The sequence below is a fragment of the Onychostruthus taczanowskii genome, unplaced genomic scaffold, assembly GCF_017590055.1.
Source record: "Onychostruthus taczanowskii isolate IOZ18803 unplaced genomic scaffold, ASM1759005v1 scaffold139, whole genome shotgun sequence".
Lineage (NCBI taxonomy): Eukaryota > Metazoa > Chordata > Aves > Passeriformes > Passeridae > Onychostruthus > Onychostruthus taczanowskii.
In genome coordinates this window covers 1162631-1180700 of record NW_024498562.1, presented here as the reverse complement: position 1 = coordinate 1180700, position 18070 = coordinate 1162631, and the positions used below count along the sequence as shown (strand labels likewise).

Below are 18070 nucleotides of genomic sequence, written 5' to 3'. Positions count from 1 at the left end.
ATCAGCCAGTAGAATGAGCTGTTTGTGTGTAGAGGAAAAAAATCTTCCAAGGCGTTTTGACCATTGATTTTTTGTTCTAAATTACTTTCTTGAAGCACTCACTGGAGTTATGGTAGTGTATTTTTGGGAGTCCAGTTCTGACTGCAGTTTTTCAGCTTAGAGCAGCTCAGGAGTGAGGCACAGAACTGAGCACAACACAAAATCAGTTCCCCTGGGCTGGACTCAGTCCCGGGGAAGCACCAGGGAGCAAACAGGGACCCAGGTGTGTGTTAGAACACACAGATCAGCTGGGAAGTTCTGTGCTGCCTGAGCTTTGATTTCATCATCTCTGCAGGGCTAGTTGGTTTTTATTTTTGCAGCAGTGAAACCTTGTGTGGCAAAGCAGCTGACACTTGAAGAAGTTGGCAGAAAATTTCATGTGATGCCTGAATGACAAAATGGTCCTGTGCCAGCCTTGCCTCTGCACACTATTATAATTGCAAAGCTGTAGCTCAAAGTCCTTCACAGGGCAATCTTGCTTTTTATTTCTATTTTTAATTCACTTTTTCCTCTTCTGTTTTGAAAGGACATCTTGCTTTCCTTAGCTGTTGAATGAAAAATTAAGTCAGTCATCCTTGACCTTTATACTTACTGCTCTCAAAATAGCAGTACCTATTAAGGATAAAAATGATGATTTTACACGTTTAAAAACAATTGGAAGAATTAATTTCCTCTGGGCTCTTATGGACTGTTCTTGTTTGGTGCATGGTGTGAATGTACTCCGTAGTAAATGCAGTCTCAGTTTTAAATACAAGAAACATCCTGTATTTTGGGAGTTATTGAAGGTGTGGTCTTTTGCTTTTTGACAGTAACTTTCTGAAATTTATATTAATGGGCTCTTCTATTGGGGAGGCAGTGCTTATATGTATTTTGTGTTTACCTAGTAACTCTAAATATATGAGGGAAGAAAGAGATGGCAATTAATGCTCATAGGGTTAATTTGGTTCTTTCTACCTAGCACTTATTTTTGCTTCATAAACCATGTTTCCATTTTTAATTGTAGTGTGAAATACTCAAACAATGTTTAATAACAGAACAAAATTCTGGGAGTTTGACAGTTGGTGCTTGGTTTAGAGGACTGACTGGTATGTTTGTAACCTTCAACTTGACAGCTTCCTTTAGAAGCAAGGGAAGATGTTCCCAAACCTTGCAAATAAAGTACTGGTTGGAGGAAAAATCAAGGCTGTACAAAAAAATTTAAAATAATAATTAAATGAATAATTATTAATACATAATACCAACAAATATAGAAATAAATGTTATTGATAATTAAATAATAATTAATAACCACACTCCCCTTCCCTTCCCCTGACAAACAAACCAGCAAACCCAAACAAAACTAAAAGAAAATGTTACTTTGAGCTCTGTTTTCTATGGAAGATAAATCAGACACCAGCAGGCCACTGATTTCTGTCACCTTTTGTGGCCAAGTCAGGCTGTTGAAATGTGCAGGCTTTGCTTTCAGAGTACATTAGTTTGGCCCCTTTAATCTCCATCAAGATGTAAACTTGTGGATTTCAGAAAGCAAATGACAATAGCAAGCACCAGTTTAAATGTCATATCTCTGTTTACACGACTTTCAACTGCAGTGTGGCACTGTCTGCCTTTTAAAGAGTACCTGGTCACTTGTGCAGGACAATTTACAGGATAAAGAGACAGGGCAGGAATTTTGATTGAATGATTCCTAAAAACTTGTGTGAGGTTGTGGGGAGCTGTGGATAAAGACGTGTGGATGCTGCTGGAGCCTCTGAGTATCAGAGGCAGCTCCTGGTGATGTCCCAGCCTGAAAGGCTGAGCAGCAGTGTGGAAGGTTTCAGGAGTGACTTGGTGGCAGCTGCCAGTTCTGTTAACAGAGCTCTCATTGGTAGCACCAGTTCAGCTTTTCCATCCTCTTTGATCCAGGAGCTATACCTGCCTGGACCCTTAAAAACAAGAGGGTGGGATGGTTGCAGAATCATGGAATGGTGCTTCCTGCCTTCACAGCAGAATCAGCAGAACAAAAGCCTTGCCCTCTTCTGGCATCAGATATTTCTCTTGGCATAAGCCCATCTTCACCCATGAGTTACAACATCTCTTCTGCCTTGTCCTCCCCCTAAGTGGGACAGAGAGCAAATCCATGGCCTTGGATGCTCTCCGTTGGACTGGCCAGGACCACTGGGGACTGAACAGAATTACTTGCAAATAAACTAACAAGTGACCAGAAGTCATTTGTTCACTTGAAATCATTTTGGAAAGGAGAAAGGAAGCAGCAGCAGTCTGGAGTAGGTTTGATTCAGCTCAAAGATTTGATTCTGTTATGGATGGCAGCTCTGTACAGTGTTTTATGGCACAGCATACTGTCTCATGAGGTTGCTGTAATTTCAGCAGAAATTCTTCTACCTCTGTGATGTGGTTTTACTTTGTCTGTAAATATAATAGCAAGAACTTCAGCTCCATCATGCATGGATTTGAAGCAGCTCATCTTTTTTCAATTAGTTTATTCTTCTTATTGTCACGATTATTCATTTTCTCTTATGTGGAAAAAACTTGCAGTATTTTAGGGAGTGTCCTCTGCTTCTTGCTGTAGTTTGTTTTCTTTTATTTCTCCTCTTCACCCAAAACTATTGAGGTTTTTTTTTGCTTTTCTTATCTTTCTGCTCTAAGTAGTAGCTCCCACATTTTGGATTAAGGACCTCCACTGCTATTTGCATCTATGATGTTACCATTACATGTGTATATAACAGTGTTGCTGCTGTCATTGCTCCTTAAGCCTCAAAGTCTGCTCTGGTGGGTATAAAATCATTTTCATTTTAGCTTTTTCAAAACCCAGCCTTACTATATGAATGTGAATCAGTTGTTAATTGCATTAGAAAGGTTTGACCTAAACGGGAAAAATGGAATTGCAGAGATGAATAAATTGGAGCTTCAAGATAGAATCACTTCTTCAGATTTAAATTGTTGAATTCTCTGTGTGGAATTAGATATTCTTTGTAAAAAGTAAACTAGAAAAAAATGCCAATGAAGATGACAAGTTGCTGATGTACTTATATCAAAGTACATTAGAAAAGGCATCAGCAGGATTTTGTATTTAATTTCAGCAGGATTTTATATTTTGCAGCTTGGAAGAAGCTTTCAGGTCCATTTGTAGCATGGAGCTGGGTGATCAATGTGTCATGTTGTGGGCAGGCCTGGCCCTCTTGCTTACACTGTGCTCCTTTGGAAAGGTCCCCAAGCTGACAGACTCTAAACCTCAGAGGTCAGCAGGATTAATTAATTAATTAATCTGACCCCATAAATTATAGACCATCATGTGCCATCCATGTAGTCTTTAAGTGTGGTATAAGGAAGTACAAAATGTGTGTGTGTGTGTGTCTGAAAAAGCACAACCTGTATTATCCATGTAGTCTTTAAGTGTGGTATAAGGAAGTACAAAATGTGTGTGTGTGTCGGCAAAAGCACAACCTATATTATATCAAGTGAAAGGGTAGAATATTAAATACATCTTTGGCTGTTTGTTCTGATGGTTAGGTCTCCTACAATTAAAATCAGCTTCATTTTGAATGGGACTTCTGCCTTAACTTGACAGCTGTTGGTTTTGTTTTGCTGTCAGTTTTGTTGGCTTTCTGATGTTAAGCTTTTAAAACAACCAGTGTATTTAATTGTTTGAACACTGGAGTCTTCATGTACACAGCTCAATCTTTTTAATATTCAGAGCAGTTTAGGTTCTTTTGATTCATACTGTGAGAAATTTCCTCCTCTTTTCAATAACTTCTGAGGCTCTTCTCTGTATCCTGTCCAATTTTTCTTCTAAAAATGTGGATAGTGGAACAGGGTTCAGCATTCCAGTGTCCCTTGTGAAGGTAAGATTACCACCTGTTGTGTCCATATGTCCAAAGGAGTGCAAAAGTGATTTTTCTCCCTATTTTTGGTCATGGCAGCACCTCTTGAGATGCTTGCCTACAGTAGTTACTAAGTTCTTCTGAATTATTTCTTCTAGGATTTTGTCTCTGTTCTACAGGTCCTTCCTGTAGCTGCCAGATGTACTCTAGTAGTAAGATACACAACTTGACCTTGAGTTGAATTAATTTATATTTTTTTAATTATCCAGGGACTGCCCTCTCCTCAAAATTTAGTTTCCCCATTCCTGGTGACACACATATATTTACACTGAGACTTGGTGGAAGTGTTGAAGCTGGGTCTGTTGCAGATACAGTGAGACTTCCCCTCCAGTGGGAAAAAGGTTCATGCAGGTGAGAGCCACAGCTCGTGTTGGCAGCTGCAGGAGCACAGTTAGAGCTGGAAACTCAGAGCTGCAGAGGGGCACTCCTGGAGAAACTGTGTCGTGCCATTTACCTTCTAATACTGCTATTTATATAAAGTTTAAATTTCATCTCTGAAAAGAAAAAGTTATGTAATTAAAACTGCAATGGCTAGTTAATGGAATTTGGATTTGCTTGATGACCTAAGTCTCAGGCAGCATCTATCTCAGTGAGCTTGAGCAGGGGTAAAAAAAAATCTCTGTACACAGGCAGGTGAAAAACTGTTAGGAATCTGTAAAACCCACAATTTACTTTTATTTCTTTACTATTTGATTAGAGTTTGGGTTTTACTGGGCTCGTGGCATCTGAATATGAGTGTGGAAGTGGCCATGAGCTATGGGAGCCTCTCTGATTCCTTGGGAAAGTCCCTGTTTGAGATGAGGCTCAGACCAGGGAGATGCCTCATGCAGTCTGGACACTCAGTTTTGATAACCAGCTGTTGCTGAGTCAGTACCCTCAGAATGGATTGTTTTATGTGAGTAGCACGGTGCCAGAACCTTCCATTTCTGCAGTTACTTTCTGCAGCATTCTGTGGTCGTGGCTGGGAAAGGAGATGTTGTGGGGGTGGCTGGACAGCACTGTTCCCTCCAAAGTCCTTGTGCTGTGTCACTGGAGCACAGCTGTGGGACTCATACCCGGTGGAGTAAGTTCAGAGTTACCTCTTAAGTTGTCAGCGCCTGACTTCTCATTGCACTTCACAAGATGCACTTTGGGGAAAAAAAATAAAATAATTATTTAAAAAATGGAAAAAGTGAAGGAGCTGTAACAGGAAGTGAGCCTGCCTTGCATGTGGGAGAAGAAAGTCAAGTAGAACAAATTGTCCTTGAATTGAAATTATTGTGATTGCTTTTATATGGTGGGTGTTGTCATGTTCACTGTGGTTTTGTTGGGGTTTTTTGGTTTTTTTTTCTTTACCTCAAGCACAGCAATCTCTAATTGAAGGTTTTCTTTCAATCCCTTCTGTCTGTGGTAGTATTCACTTCTAGCAGATTTGATGTTTTTGCTGAATTGTCCTTTCTTGATCCCTCCACTCTGACCTCACCTGTTCATTCGTGGTAGTTTTGTGGTTTGGGAATGGTGTTCCCCAGTTTAGTGGGAGCATGCAGACAGTGAGTATCCATACACATCAGCTGTGAAAGGTGTCCTGATAACACACTGAACACCTTGTCCTGCATGAATCTAGACTTTGTTTCTTCTGTTATTTACACCCTTGAATATTTTTTCCTCGAGTCTGATCAGTTAGCCTTGTATTGATGTAATCATTCTTGTGCAAATACCTGCCATTCAGAATTCTTCCTTTGCTTCCAGTGGCATGTTAGTGACCCCGTTTGGGGTGGGGCACTGCAGCATCACCATCTGAACACCAGCGACAGGAATTGTGTGTAGCGAGTTGTTTTCCTTTGCTTGGAGCAAAGCAGTTTCCCCTGAGCGTGTTGCAGTGTGTATGTTCTAAAATGTCTGCTTGGTGTCAGTTTTATGCATTAAATAGGTAAAAATCTCTGTTCTTACCCTGCTGGCAGCCGTTACTGCCAGAAGTGGCACAGAACACGCAGTTTTGTTCAATGCAGGCCTCAAGGAAGGGTTGGGAAAGCTCCTGGCTGGGTGTGGGCAGGGCAGGGGCTCTGCTGGCTTGTGAGGGCCGGGCTGGGTGAGCCCTGCTGGGCGGGTGAGCCCTGTGCTGGCAGCGCTGCCCACAGCCGGCCCCAGCGGAGGGGATGGATGTTCCAGGGCCGCACGGTGCCCTGGGTGCCCTGGGACTGCAGCTCCCACTCCTGCCGCCCTGTGGGACACCTGGGCCACCACAGGAACTGGCACGGGGTTGCTGCGCTTCTTGTTCCAACCTTCTGTGTCATCACTTCTCATAAACAATCATCACTTAGTAATGCTACTGAATTTATTTTTTTAGGATCTGGTCAACACTGGACTCAGCACTTTCTTCTTTTTCATTGCCTCTGTAGTACTGGCTGCTTTAAACCATAAAACTGGAGCAGAAATTGCTGCTGTGGTAAGAATTTACACTTGTTTCTATCTCTTACCGTGTATGAAAATTAACTTTTACTTATTGATTGAATAGACCTGTTGCCTTTGCCATCACAATTTACTTCTACTTTCACAATTTGCTATGAGATAGTTCTTATTTTAAGAATGCTAACATCCTTGGAGCTTTGTCTGAAGGCAAGAACAGCAGGAAAATGACTTGCAGAGAACACCTTACGGTTGAACTTGCCTTTTTCTTTGGTGCCTTCTCTTTGTTGCAAGCCTATGGTAGTAAGAAGTTGAAAAAAAAGTAAGAAATTGAAGCTGTTACACATAATTTGCTTAGTTCTTGCTCAGTAGAGATGATTTTTTGTTCTTTGGAGTGAGTGTAGTAGCACTTCAGGATTTTAAATCCACAACAGTCAGTTCAAACAAATTACTTTTGTGTGTGAGTTGGCAACCTCTTCTTATTTTCTTGTTTATTTTCTTTTTAACCTGGTTTTTAAAATCACGTGAGTTCTGCAGAAGCATAGAGGCTGATGCTCTGGACTTGTCACTTTTTGTGTGCATCCCAAGGAGTGAATGAGCTTTTGGATGAAGAGCTGGTTTCTTTACAAGGGGATTCTTTGCACTGCAGGATTTAAATGTCATGTTAGTAGTGAGAGAGCTCTGTTTTCTGGGATCGTTGATCTTAGCCACTTTTGCAGATTCTCTAGTTCATTTTGAAGAAAAACATAATTTCCCAGGCCATGCTGATTTGTCAGTGCAAACAACGTAGGAAGCGGAACTTCTGATGACTTTGCCGTGAAACTGCTTTTCTTCTTGCTTTCCCAAGTAGTCTGTGCCATGTCTTTGTGCTGCCCGTAGGTGTTTGGTTTCGTGGCCGCGGCCGTGTACGCTGTGAACACGTTCGTGGCGGTTCAGAAGTGGCGGCTGAGCAGCAGGCAGCAGAGCAGCCGGCAGAGCAGCGACTACATCCGCGCTCGCACCGAGTCCCGCGAGGTGGTGCACCGGCCCGAGGCCCAGCGCCTGGACGCCTGAGAGCCGCCCTCGTGGCACTGAAACGGAAACAGCGCTCGGCTCCCTCATGGAATAAGGGTTTTGCTTCATTTGAGGAGGAAAAGGTGGATCTGAGGGTGGCGAGGATGCCCAGCCCTGCACGTGTGCAGAGATGTGTTGAGCCAGAAGCTGCTGTCACGGAGGCAGAAAATGGTGGTGGTTCAAAAGGAAGATCCCCTCAAGGCCTCCACATAGACATGGCCATATATTATATAGCTCACAGAATATATAATATATGTCTGTTCTGAAGTATGTCATTGCTCTGGATTAACTGCGCAGCTGTTCCCTTCCCTCTCTGCAGACCCGCTGTTCCTCCAGCGGCCCCGGGGACAGAGCAGCCCTGCCTGGCTGGGCGAGGCAGGAGGGACACCCACGGGAGCACATGGAGCGCCCGGACGTGCCAAGGAGCCAGGGGCACTCAGCAATAACTCAGCCAGAGGGGCCTGTCCGTCCCAAACTGTGTCTGTCTGTCCTCCTGCCCTGAGCCTGTGCACTCAGCCTGCTGGAGCTCCGTGCCGCAGCTCTCAGGGTGCGGGAAGCGCGCGGCCGCTCGGGGCTGGCTGGGCCGGCGTGCGCCGGGATGCGCTCGGCCCCGAGCAGCTGCTTGTCTGCTCTGCTGGTACATGCCAGTTTTCAGTCCAAAGTGGGAAAATAAACGTGTTTAGGAGATGGGGTGGAGAAAAGGAGCTTAAGGGGCACAGTAGAGAATTAAGGGGTTGTCATCCTACAGACTTACATTCCAGACATGGCTTTCTTTTTCTTTTTTTTCTTTTTTTTTCCTTTTTTCTTTTTTTTTTTTTTTTTAAGTTTCAGCATTTCTAGAAGTTTTTGCTAGAACTTGCTTTCCCTCTAAGCCCAGGGTAAGCAAGAACTAGCAAAAATTTATGTGCTTTTAAAGTGTTCCTAAGGTTGCACTGTTGTGATTCATGTAAGGTAAATATTTCTTTTTGAAAGGATGGTTGTTCTAAAATTAAACCTTAATTGGTAGTAGATAAACCTGATTTTTATTTTAACTGGGTGTTTCTGCAGATTTATTCCCCTTAGGATTCTTTGAAAAATGAATTTAGCTAATTGGAAAATAATATGATTGTATTGATTTGTTTAGATAGTTTTACTTAGCTGAAGTTACTTTTTTAAATTTTCCTTGTACTTCCAGTGAATGAATTACATTTTCTCTACTCAGAACTCAAATTCAGCAGTAATTGGCTAGATAATGTCACAGTGTTATTAGGAATATGTCTCTTGATATTTTCCTGTTTCTTTGGTGTTTTTATCTCTGTGGTGCATTATTTGGCATTTGTGTGCCTGTGTGAAGACAGTGTGTGTGGGAGGAGATCTCTAGAACTGCACTCCTTTGTGGTGTGAGGAAAATGAAAATCCTTGCAATTAGTGGAAGTGTTTGCCATGTGTGCCTGAGTTAGTGTGTCCTGCTGGAGCTGCACTGCTCAGGGGGAGTGCAGCACTGGAGCCCCAAGAGCAAGGGGCAGCGTGTTGTGGGTGAGGTGTTGAACATGAAAACCCAAGTTACACCAAACAGGAGATCAGGAGACGTGCCCGGGCTTTTATAGTACTGGAGGGAGCTGGGATAGTGAAAGTGTGAACCTAATGCTGCAATATTCAAACTGAGCAGCAGAGAATTATTTTGATGAGTGAAAAAAGGGTGACGAAGGTGATGCCTTTCCATTTTCAATGTATTGACATCTATAGTGCATTTCACCTCAGTGGCTAAGAATGAGATTAAAATTCAGAGTTACTGATGAGGTTAAGGAAAATTTGCATTTTCTTAGTGATTGATGGTCTACCAGTTCCTACAGTAACATTTTATTGTGCTTTATTGGATGTTATGCCAAAGGGAACACCAGTTTAAAAGAAGATTGAACCAATTCTTGGTGCTGGGTGAGAACAGGCATTCCACTGAGGGTTGTCTCACCTGGGTGCATTCCCTGAGCAGTACGTGGCACTTCCATGGCCAGTGTGGTAAGAAATAACAATTTATTATTGCCAGAACTGCTGTGACAGCCCTGCTGTTTGCCAGCACTGCCCAAGGCTGGCAGAGTTTGCAATGTCAATTATTAAAAGACTTTTTAAAAGTAGCGCAAGCATACCCAGTCAGGAATTGTAAACTGCCATCAGAGCAGTTTGGATAAATATTGTAAAAACCCCCAAGCAAACCCAAACCAGACAAAACAAAAAAAGCCCAAAAAAACCCCAACCATCCCACACCAAAATCAAGCCAAACCCACCTACTGAAATACAGAATACAGTTCTTCAGAGGATCCATGCTTTTAGAGTTGCCATCTGAAATCAGGGAGCAGGGTGGTGTCACAAGGGGCGTTTGTCAGGAGTGTGTCCTGTCACTGCCAGGGCTGAAGGAGCATTCCCAGATCCTCTGCTGTGCTCCCTGAGCTCACTGTGGTCGGGGCAGAGCTCTGGGAGCTCCCGTGCCTCTCTAGGTTTGTGCATTTGGTACCTTTCAATCCCTGCACCTTTCCTGGCCAGAAGAAGGGCAGCTCAGGGTTTTCTGTGCAGTGAGGTCCCAGCCCTGTCGAGCTGCAGTGCCCGGAGCAGAGTGGGGCAGTCACACCTCCAGTGGGGCCCTGGGGCTGCTGCAGGAGGGGTGAGCTTCCTGCAGCTGGGAATGCCAGGATTCATTACTCACACCATGCCCTGAGCCTGGCACAGCTCTCGGGGTGGAATCCAAAAGAAAACAGTAATTCTAAAAACACTAATTTAAAAAACACTATCTGATTCAGTTCGTGAAACAAAAGCAAATGTAAATGTGTAATTTCCTTATTTTGGGGACCAAAGATGATTTGAATATTGTATAGTACATAGTTTCTAAAAAATCTTAAGCACTTATTGCTCTGCAGAGACATTATTTACTATTTGGATTATATAGAAGGGAAATAAAATAGCTGTGAGAGACAACTACATTTGAAATACTAAGATCATTTGATGTATCCATGGCTCATTCCCCCTGAGTTAATTTTACACAGCGTATTGGAGAGGTATTTTTTTAAAGACTGTTGTCTAAACTGCAGTCAGACAAAAAAACTGTTGAGGAAGAAAAGAGGGTAGACAGTTTTTTGGGTTTTTTTAAATTGCTTAGACAGGTGACATTAAATTGCCTGTCTCAGCCAGTTAGTCTTGTTTGTAATTGCTAGCACAAAGGGATAATTTCTTTTAGTCCTTAAGGGTGCTTTTAGCTCCATAACTCAAACCCCACTGTAAATAGAACTAAATGAAAGCAAACAGCTGAGCTTGGTAGGAGCAGGATGCTTGAAACAGTGAGGGTTTGGATGAGTCCCCTTTGGTCCAAGAGAGCCCTCAGAGCTGGAGTCTGTGTATTTGTGGGTGCAGAATGCCTGAACTCTGCAGCCTGTGCACAGACATCACAGTGTTACGCAGTAAGCTCTGCTGGAGCAGCAGCAGAGCTGGAGGAGCCTCCCTGCCTCTCCTGCTCAGTTTGTCAGCCTCAGCTGAGGTTGGAGCCACGTCCTTGAGCTGTGCAAACGGCCCCAGCAGGAGCTCCTGAAGCCACAGAGGAACTCACTCATGTCTGAGTAAAGCCAATTCCTTCTTCCTCCACCATTTCCTTTTATTTGGAATATTCGTGCCTCATGGATCAAATGCTTTAATATTAAATTCTTGCTAAGCCTTGTTTGTTGGTCTGTGCAGTGCCAGGAAATCAGAATGTGTCCAACATCCCTTGATTTCAGCTGTGGTGCTCTTCCCTTTCCTGATGGCTTAGGAGGTTGGCTGGGTGTTCTTTCCCGTGGGACTGTGGAAAGCTGGTGCTGCTGTGAGATTCCTGGTGGGAGCTTGGGAGGGGCAGAGAGCGATCTCCCTGTGCCTTCTGAGACAGGCACTGCAGTCTGTGCTGCTCACTGGGTTCAGAGCACAGCATCAGCAAAATCTGTGCCTTGGCAGCAGCTCCTCATCTTCAGTTATAAGGTGTCTTTTACATGGGATTTCAGTAAAGGAGCAGCAGGTGCTGCTCTTTCCCTGGCTTTGTCCCCTGTTGTGACAAACACTTCCCAGTGTTTGTTCATCGCTCTGGGCTCACGGCGCGCTCTGGCATTGTTTCAGCTCTCTGTCTTTCATTGCTGCTTCCAGAAAGAGGAGGGAGAGGTTCCCACTCCTCCCTGAGGAGGAATTTGTGTTCCCTGTGTGAGTTACTGTGTCCTGGTGCTGGCTGTCCCTCCCAGCAGGCAGAGCCGTGGTTCATGCAGAGCTGTGCACGCAGCAGAGAGGATCTGCTGCAGGGGCACTGGGCTGTGCTGGGTGGGTTAACCACCAGCTTTTCATGAGCTTTAAGGTCCCTACATGAATCTGGTCACCTCTCTGCTGTTTTGGGGGTGTGCAGGCACGGCAAATGCTTAGCTAATCTGTGGCTTTATTAATGCAATCCTTTCTTCCTCCCTCTTCCTTAGGCCTCTTTCTGCATCTGTTATTTTCTTGTCTCAAGTCTCATGTCATGTTGTAATAATTTCTCCTTGTTTTCTTTCCTGGGGGGAAAAACTCACAAAAAATCTAAAATAAGCAAGAATAATGGTTTGAGGGCATAATTAAAAAATGAAAACAAACTTAATAGCAGTTCAGGTAGTGTAGGAAGTGGTATTGTCTCTCCTATGATCAGCTTTGTCCATGGAAGAGCATGAAGAACAGAACTGCCCTGAAAGCTCTGGAGCCAAAACTCTTCAGTAGGCATTCAGGATAATAAAAAGGCACAGTCTGATAATTGGAGATATGCATTCAGGATAATAAAAAGGCACAGTCTGATAACTGGAGATATGCATTCAGGATAATAAAAAGGCACAGTCTGATAATTGGAGATGTGAGAAGGACACTTGACAATCCAGAGCTTTCAAAGTGAGATGTGAATAGTAAGAACCCACAGTGGCCACAGCAGTCATGGGGATCTCAGGGGGCTGGGAAAGGGCTGGGATTGTCCAGGCTCAGCTCCCAGAGTCCAGAGGGGGATCCAGGCTGGTCCCTGCTCAGTCCCACAGGGAGGAGGAAAGCCAAGGTCTGTCACTGCTGAAAATCAGGCACTTGACTTGTGTTTGCAGCATGAAATAATGGATTGTTCGTTGTCTGGAGGGCCAGCAAAACTCGGAATTACTGTGCAGGTACAGGTGTCCTGTGTGTGAGTTTTAATGGCAACAAAAGCATTTTAAAATTATCCTGAAATCAGTACAAAAATGCACAGAATGTTTGAAAATACTTTATAGAAATTATGCCGTGTTCCTCTCTTTATTTTGACAGAGGGAGTTGGTTAAAATGAATTTATACAAATACTCAGGAAATCTCTGAATGACATTGTGTAGAGGGATTTCCTGGTATATTATTTTCCCTGTCAGCCACTTGGCCACCTTCTTAGATCTGCTTGAGTGGTGCTGTCCAACCTGAAAGGGTTCCCTTGTTTTGGTCTTTTTTTGGTTGGGTTTTTTGTTTTTTGGGTTTTTTTTTGGTTGTATTTTAAAAATCTGTGTATAATTTAATCATTTGTATACTAAAATAATCTTTTTTTTAAAAATCTGCTTACACTGTGATTTCTGGTAGCCTTTAATTTAGAGTATACAACACAATATAATTTTCTAATTTTCTTTCAGGATATGCAGCTTTCAGAAGTGTTCTTATATATGCCCAGAAATGAAAGTTGTCTATTTATCATAGGAATGTGATTAGATAAAGTAACCTATCCAGAATCCCAGTGCAGCTCTTTCATATGTGCTGGATGGACTAGTTAGTGAAATTGCCTTTTAATCTCTATGGGTTAATAAATATATTTTTATGACTAGCCACAGATATTCCTTTTTAAATTATACTTGGCAAACAGAAGATATTTAATTTTATATACAATATACATAGTTACCTTGATTGACATATTTATAACATAGAGATTTGTGTTTACTATGAAGGTTTTATCTGTATCCCGTGGACTTCATGGGTAAAACTTTTAAAAGTCAGTTAGCATTTATGGAAGGATATGGGAACTTTCTTCATGGCTTCACAGTGAGGACATAGGAGCATTTAAAAGGCATAGCCAGATTGTTTTACAAGTATCTGGGGGGGGTTCTTATTTTTTGATTGGGGCTGGTCCCTGCAGCTATTTTAATAACATCTGGATGTGAGTAATGGAATGGAATATGAGCATCTGCCTCTTCTGACTGTCACAGGCTATTGTCTAGAGCACAGGAAATTTCAGGGTATTGTATTGTTTTGCCTCGGACAAATGTCTCAATAGACCTATTTAATTAAAACCTTCATGTGTCTGAAAGAAAACATCCTCTCTTAACTAGGTTGATTTATCTCTTTTGGTACCCTTTTAATCCCAAAAGTAGAGTTGTCTAATTATCTTTAGTGATGTTCCAGCTATCCTGATGTCTGCAGGTTAAAGTGGTCCTGGCTAGCACCCTTTTATTACAACAATTGCTACCTTCATTTTTCTACTGTTTCTATTTTAATCTTGAATGTTTACCAGATTCTATTGTTGGATCTTGTGGAGGGAGAGCGTCTTAGCACTACAGCTCATCCAGCTTTAACTCATAATACATCACAGTCCTGGAGTAAGAAAATATTTTGAATTATATATTGTGTCCAATTTATTGCATTTTAAAATGACTTCTGTACTTAAGACACAACATTTATGACATAATAGGACAAATGACTTAGCTAATCATTGTATCTGTCTAGACTTACTCTCTTTTGTGTTAGTGTCGTTTTGAAACTATTTGTATATGTTGAAGTTTGTAAGGGTTCAGGAACCCACAATAAAATAGTAAAGTATGTATTTATTTCTCATTATAATGCTCAAATTTGATTTGGAAGTTGACACTTTGTATGTCTTTTCACAGAATTGTAAACAAATACCGAAAAACTGCTTCACCTAGGGTGCCTTCCTTGTGTGGTACTAACACTTGTCATTCACAGGAACAGAGATGTAAATTTATGAATCCAGTAAACACTATTTTTGTAATGTGAGTCACTAACGCAGCTCTGGCCTCGTTGTGCTTTGTTCCCACCAACTCCAGGTTTCTGGCTGCTGTGGTCACTGCCTTCCCTCCCTGTGTGCACTGGATCTGACCCCTGGGGAATCACAGGTTGTGTCTCCTTTGCTCAGCTGCCCCTCGAGCACATTCCTGGTGCTCCAGGTTCCCTTCCTTGGGCCTTGTGGAAGGATGCTCACTGTGGGGTGTCTGTATCCTCAGGGCTGACCAGCTCTGCAGCCCAATCCAAACATTCCAGTTCTAGATCATAATTTATGATTTCCAGCTTCTGAGGAGGGAGCATCCAGCCTGACCAAAAGACTTTATCTCTCTGGCTTAGAGGTGCTGTATTGACAGGTTTGTAATTGCAAACAGCTCAGAGGTATTATGGAAACACCGGGTTAGAATTCTATTTAGGCTGAGCAAAGGGAATGCAATTTTCCTTTTATCATGAGCACAAGTCTGCTGTGCAATACCCTTGGTACTTTGCTTTTGGAGCCTGCAGTGTTCTGCCCTGGAGAGCCCTCGGTGCATCTCCGTGTGGTGCGAGGGCAGCCCCCGGCTGCTGTCCTGCCCTGGGCAGTGCCCCCTCACCCGGGGGCCAGGCCAGAGCTGCCCTGAGCACCAGCTCCTGCTGCAGGACTGTGGGGTTTCGGCAGGCAGCACATTCCCCTGGAGACAGCTCACAGCCCTGGAGGATTTCCCGTTGTTCTGCAGAGCCCGGAGATGCAGCGGCTGCTCCAAGGTGGAGCTCCAGGAGCGCCTCCCTGCCGTGCCCACAGCTGGAACTCACTGCTGGCAGAGCAGCAGCTGCCGGCTCTGCGTGGGAAAGGTATCCTGGGAATGCTTGACCAAGCTCAAAGACAAGGTACTCTACAAGAAAATACAACCTCCTTGTGTAGCTTGTTTCTACACCAGTAACCATCTTTCAGTTGTTGAGTTCTTTCTTTGGTGTCTGTGCTAATAAAAAAACACAAGCTGAAGAGTTGTAAAGTCTTGCAATACACAAAGCAGTCTTGGTTTTAAAATCCATGCTATTGCAGCATAATTTAAACGGTGTATTTATCAGTTTTAAATGTCATTTTGCTTTTCCAGTCTTTTGTATATGGGCACAATACTTTTTGTAAATTTTTTTTAATTTAGTTGTCTTTCTGTCTTTTCTTTCTGGTATTGGAAGATTGGAGCTCTCTGGGTTCTCACGGTACTCTTGTGATCATTCTTCATAGTGGTAAAAGTCTGTATTTTTGTATGTAGGAGAAATGGAAGTTTTCTAACACTTATCCAAATCAATATAGTACGGAATCATTTGTGAAGGACTTCCTGTTTAATAAATGGACATATTAAAGTACTAAAACAGTGTCTCCATCTGTAAACATGGCTGGGCTGGGCTGGGCTGGGGTAATTTTCTTCCTAGTGGCTGATGTGGGGCTAATGTTGATAATTCAGAGATGTTTTTGTTAATGCTGAGCTCACCCAGAGCCAAGGCTTTTCCTGCCCCTTGTGCTGCCATGCTGGGGAGGGGCTGGGGGTGCCTGGGAGTTTGAGGGGAGCAGAGCCAGGACAGATGACCCCAACTGACCACAGGGCCATCCCATGTCTTATGGCATCACTGTATGAAGGGGGAAGAAGGAGGAAGGGGGCATGTTTGGAGTGATGGAGTTTGTCTTCCCAGGTCACCCTTCCAGGGGATGTGGCCCTGCTCTCCTGGAGGTGCTGAGCACCATGGGAATTAATTCCTTGTTTTGCTTTGCTTGTGTGCACAGCTTTTGCTTTCCCTGTGAAATTGTCTTTATCTCACCACAGGAGTTTTCTCACTTTCCCCTCCCTATTCTCAGCCTGATCCCACTGGAGGAGAGCGAGCCCAGCGAGGGCCTTGGGGGCTGCTGGGGTGAAACCACCCCAAGAGGCAGCAGAAGCCCTGAGTGCAGCACTGGGGGGGTCCTGGGCTCATAACAAAGCCAGGCAGCTGCAAAAGGCACTTTGTGTGTGGGACAGCGTGGGGGGAACACCCACCGTGCTGGGGCTGTCCCTGGGACACTCCTGGCTGCAGGAGAAACCATGGGAGAGCCCTGGGGAGAGGCAGTGGAGCAGAGGGAACGTGGAACCGCTCTGCTGCTCTCGTGCTGGTGGTGGAATTGCTCTTGGAGCAGTTCTGGTGCGCTGCCATGGGCTGCAAGGCTCCATCCTGGGCTCTGCAGCTGCCCATTTGGGACTGGAAAGGGATTTTGGGGCTGAAATGCCCCAGGAGTGGGGGAACATTCTGCTGCCTCTCGGGCTGGGGCTGCGAGTGATGCTGGGGGCATTTTTGGTTTCCAGGTGCTTTAGGCAGGAGCTGGAAGCACTGAGTCAGTACAGGTGAGAACTGTGGAAAGGCACGAGGGATGGGTGAGTCTGTGAAGGGATTTGGGAATGTGGATGCTGCACTTAGGACACCAGGGAGGGACCAGGGGCGGGCAGGGAAGGGGACACAGATGGTGGCACAAGGGAAGGATTCTCTGAGGGAGCCAGAGGCTCTTACGAGGGGCCAGTTCATTTTGCCTGTGTGGGGCTGTCAGCAGCACTGTGGCATTACCCAGAGGGGTATCCGTGGTGCTCCTGGGTCAGGAGAAGCTTCATCAGCTGACAAATTTAAAAAAAAATAATAAAAAAAAGATTGTCTAACTTATAGATACTGGATCTTCCTTCAGTCGCCCAGGAAGACTGTAATTAATTTATTATGGATCAAGCTAACAAAATGTGATGGGCTGTGTCCAAAATCCATAAAAGAAAAGGACAAGGATTTCCTGGTGAAAATAAACGTTGGAATCAGTATTTTCTTCTTCACAGAAGTGGATTTAAAAATTGACTTATTTTTAAAAAACAACCAAAACCAAACAATCAACAAAACCCCACAAAAGCAATAGCAATAAAAGACCAAACCAAAACCAAATCCCACCAACCAAAAAAAAAAAAAATCCCTAACAACCCCAAACCAAAAAACCTCCACCCAAACTCCTCTCCAAAGCTCCAAAGAAAACCACACTTAAATTTTCTGGGTAGCACTGTTTTACTTTCTGGCCTGGAAGCTTTACAAAACACTGAACACTGAATTCTTCCAGTAAAGGAATGTCCTAGGGTAACTCTCTGTGTTGCAGTGTGGATTCTTCGATGCACTCCTGTTTATTTATTCCTGACTTTTTAAAGATCCTGACTTTTAAGCCATGCAAAAAGGTGTGAGAAGATTCACATTCTCAGTGCTTACCTGAATTTCTTCTGCTTCCTTGATGCATCCTCTCCGAGGATTAAAGGAGGGCCGGGTGGGGCTGCTCTGCACACGCTGCACATGTGGCATTTGCCCTTGGAGGGCAGTTTGCATCCTGGTGCAAATCTGGAGTGAAGCCACTCAATTATTTCTGACCAGAACTGTGCTCAGTGAACTTCCTTAGCAGGACAGTGAGTGGAACCAGGTGCTTACTGAGCAGAGCATCCAGTTGTGTTCTGCTTTCCAGCACACCAGGCTGTTCTCCCCACCACAGCAGCTGAAATTCTCTGCTGTTCCTTGGTATCCTGGAAGTCTGTCAGACGGAAACTGAAGACTTGAGGAACTTCAAACAGTATCAAGTGAAAAGCACAGTTAGGTGGGGTAATAGACAGAGTGTTCAAATGATAACAGAGCCTCTTACTTCAGTCAGAATCTATAAACCAGCTACTTGGAAAGGTATTTGA

At 43.8% G+C, this 18070-nt stretch overlaps 1 protein-coding gene across 1 annotated transcript in view; it reads left to right on the top strand.

The window, feature by feature from the left end:
• Window positions 1-15719, top strand: part of CMTM4 (CKLF like MARVEL transmembrane domain containing 4) — a 37503-nt gene extending 21784 nt beyond the window's left edge. The window contains exons 3-4 of the mRNA XM_041397387.1: window positions 6244-6342; window positions 7182-15719. Of these exons, the coding sequence (XP_041253321.1) occupies window positions 6244-6342; window positions 7182-7355 (273 nt within the window). The 3' untranslated portion in view covers window positions 7356-15719. The remainder of the gene's footprint in view (window positions 1-6243; window positions 6343-7181) is intronic.
• Window positions 15720-18070: the final 2351 nt, after the last annotated feature.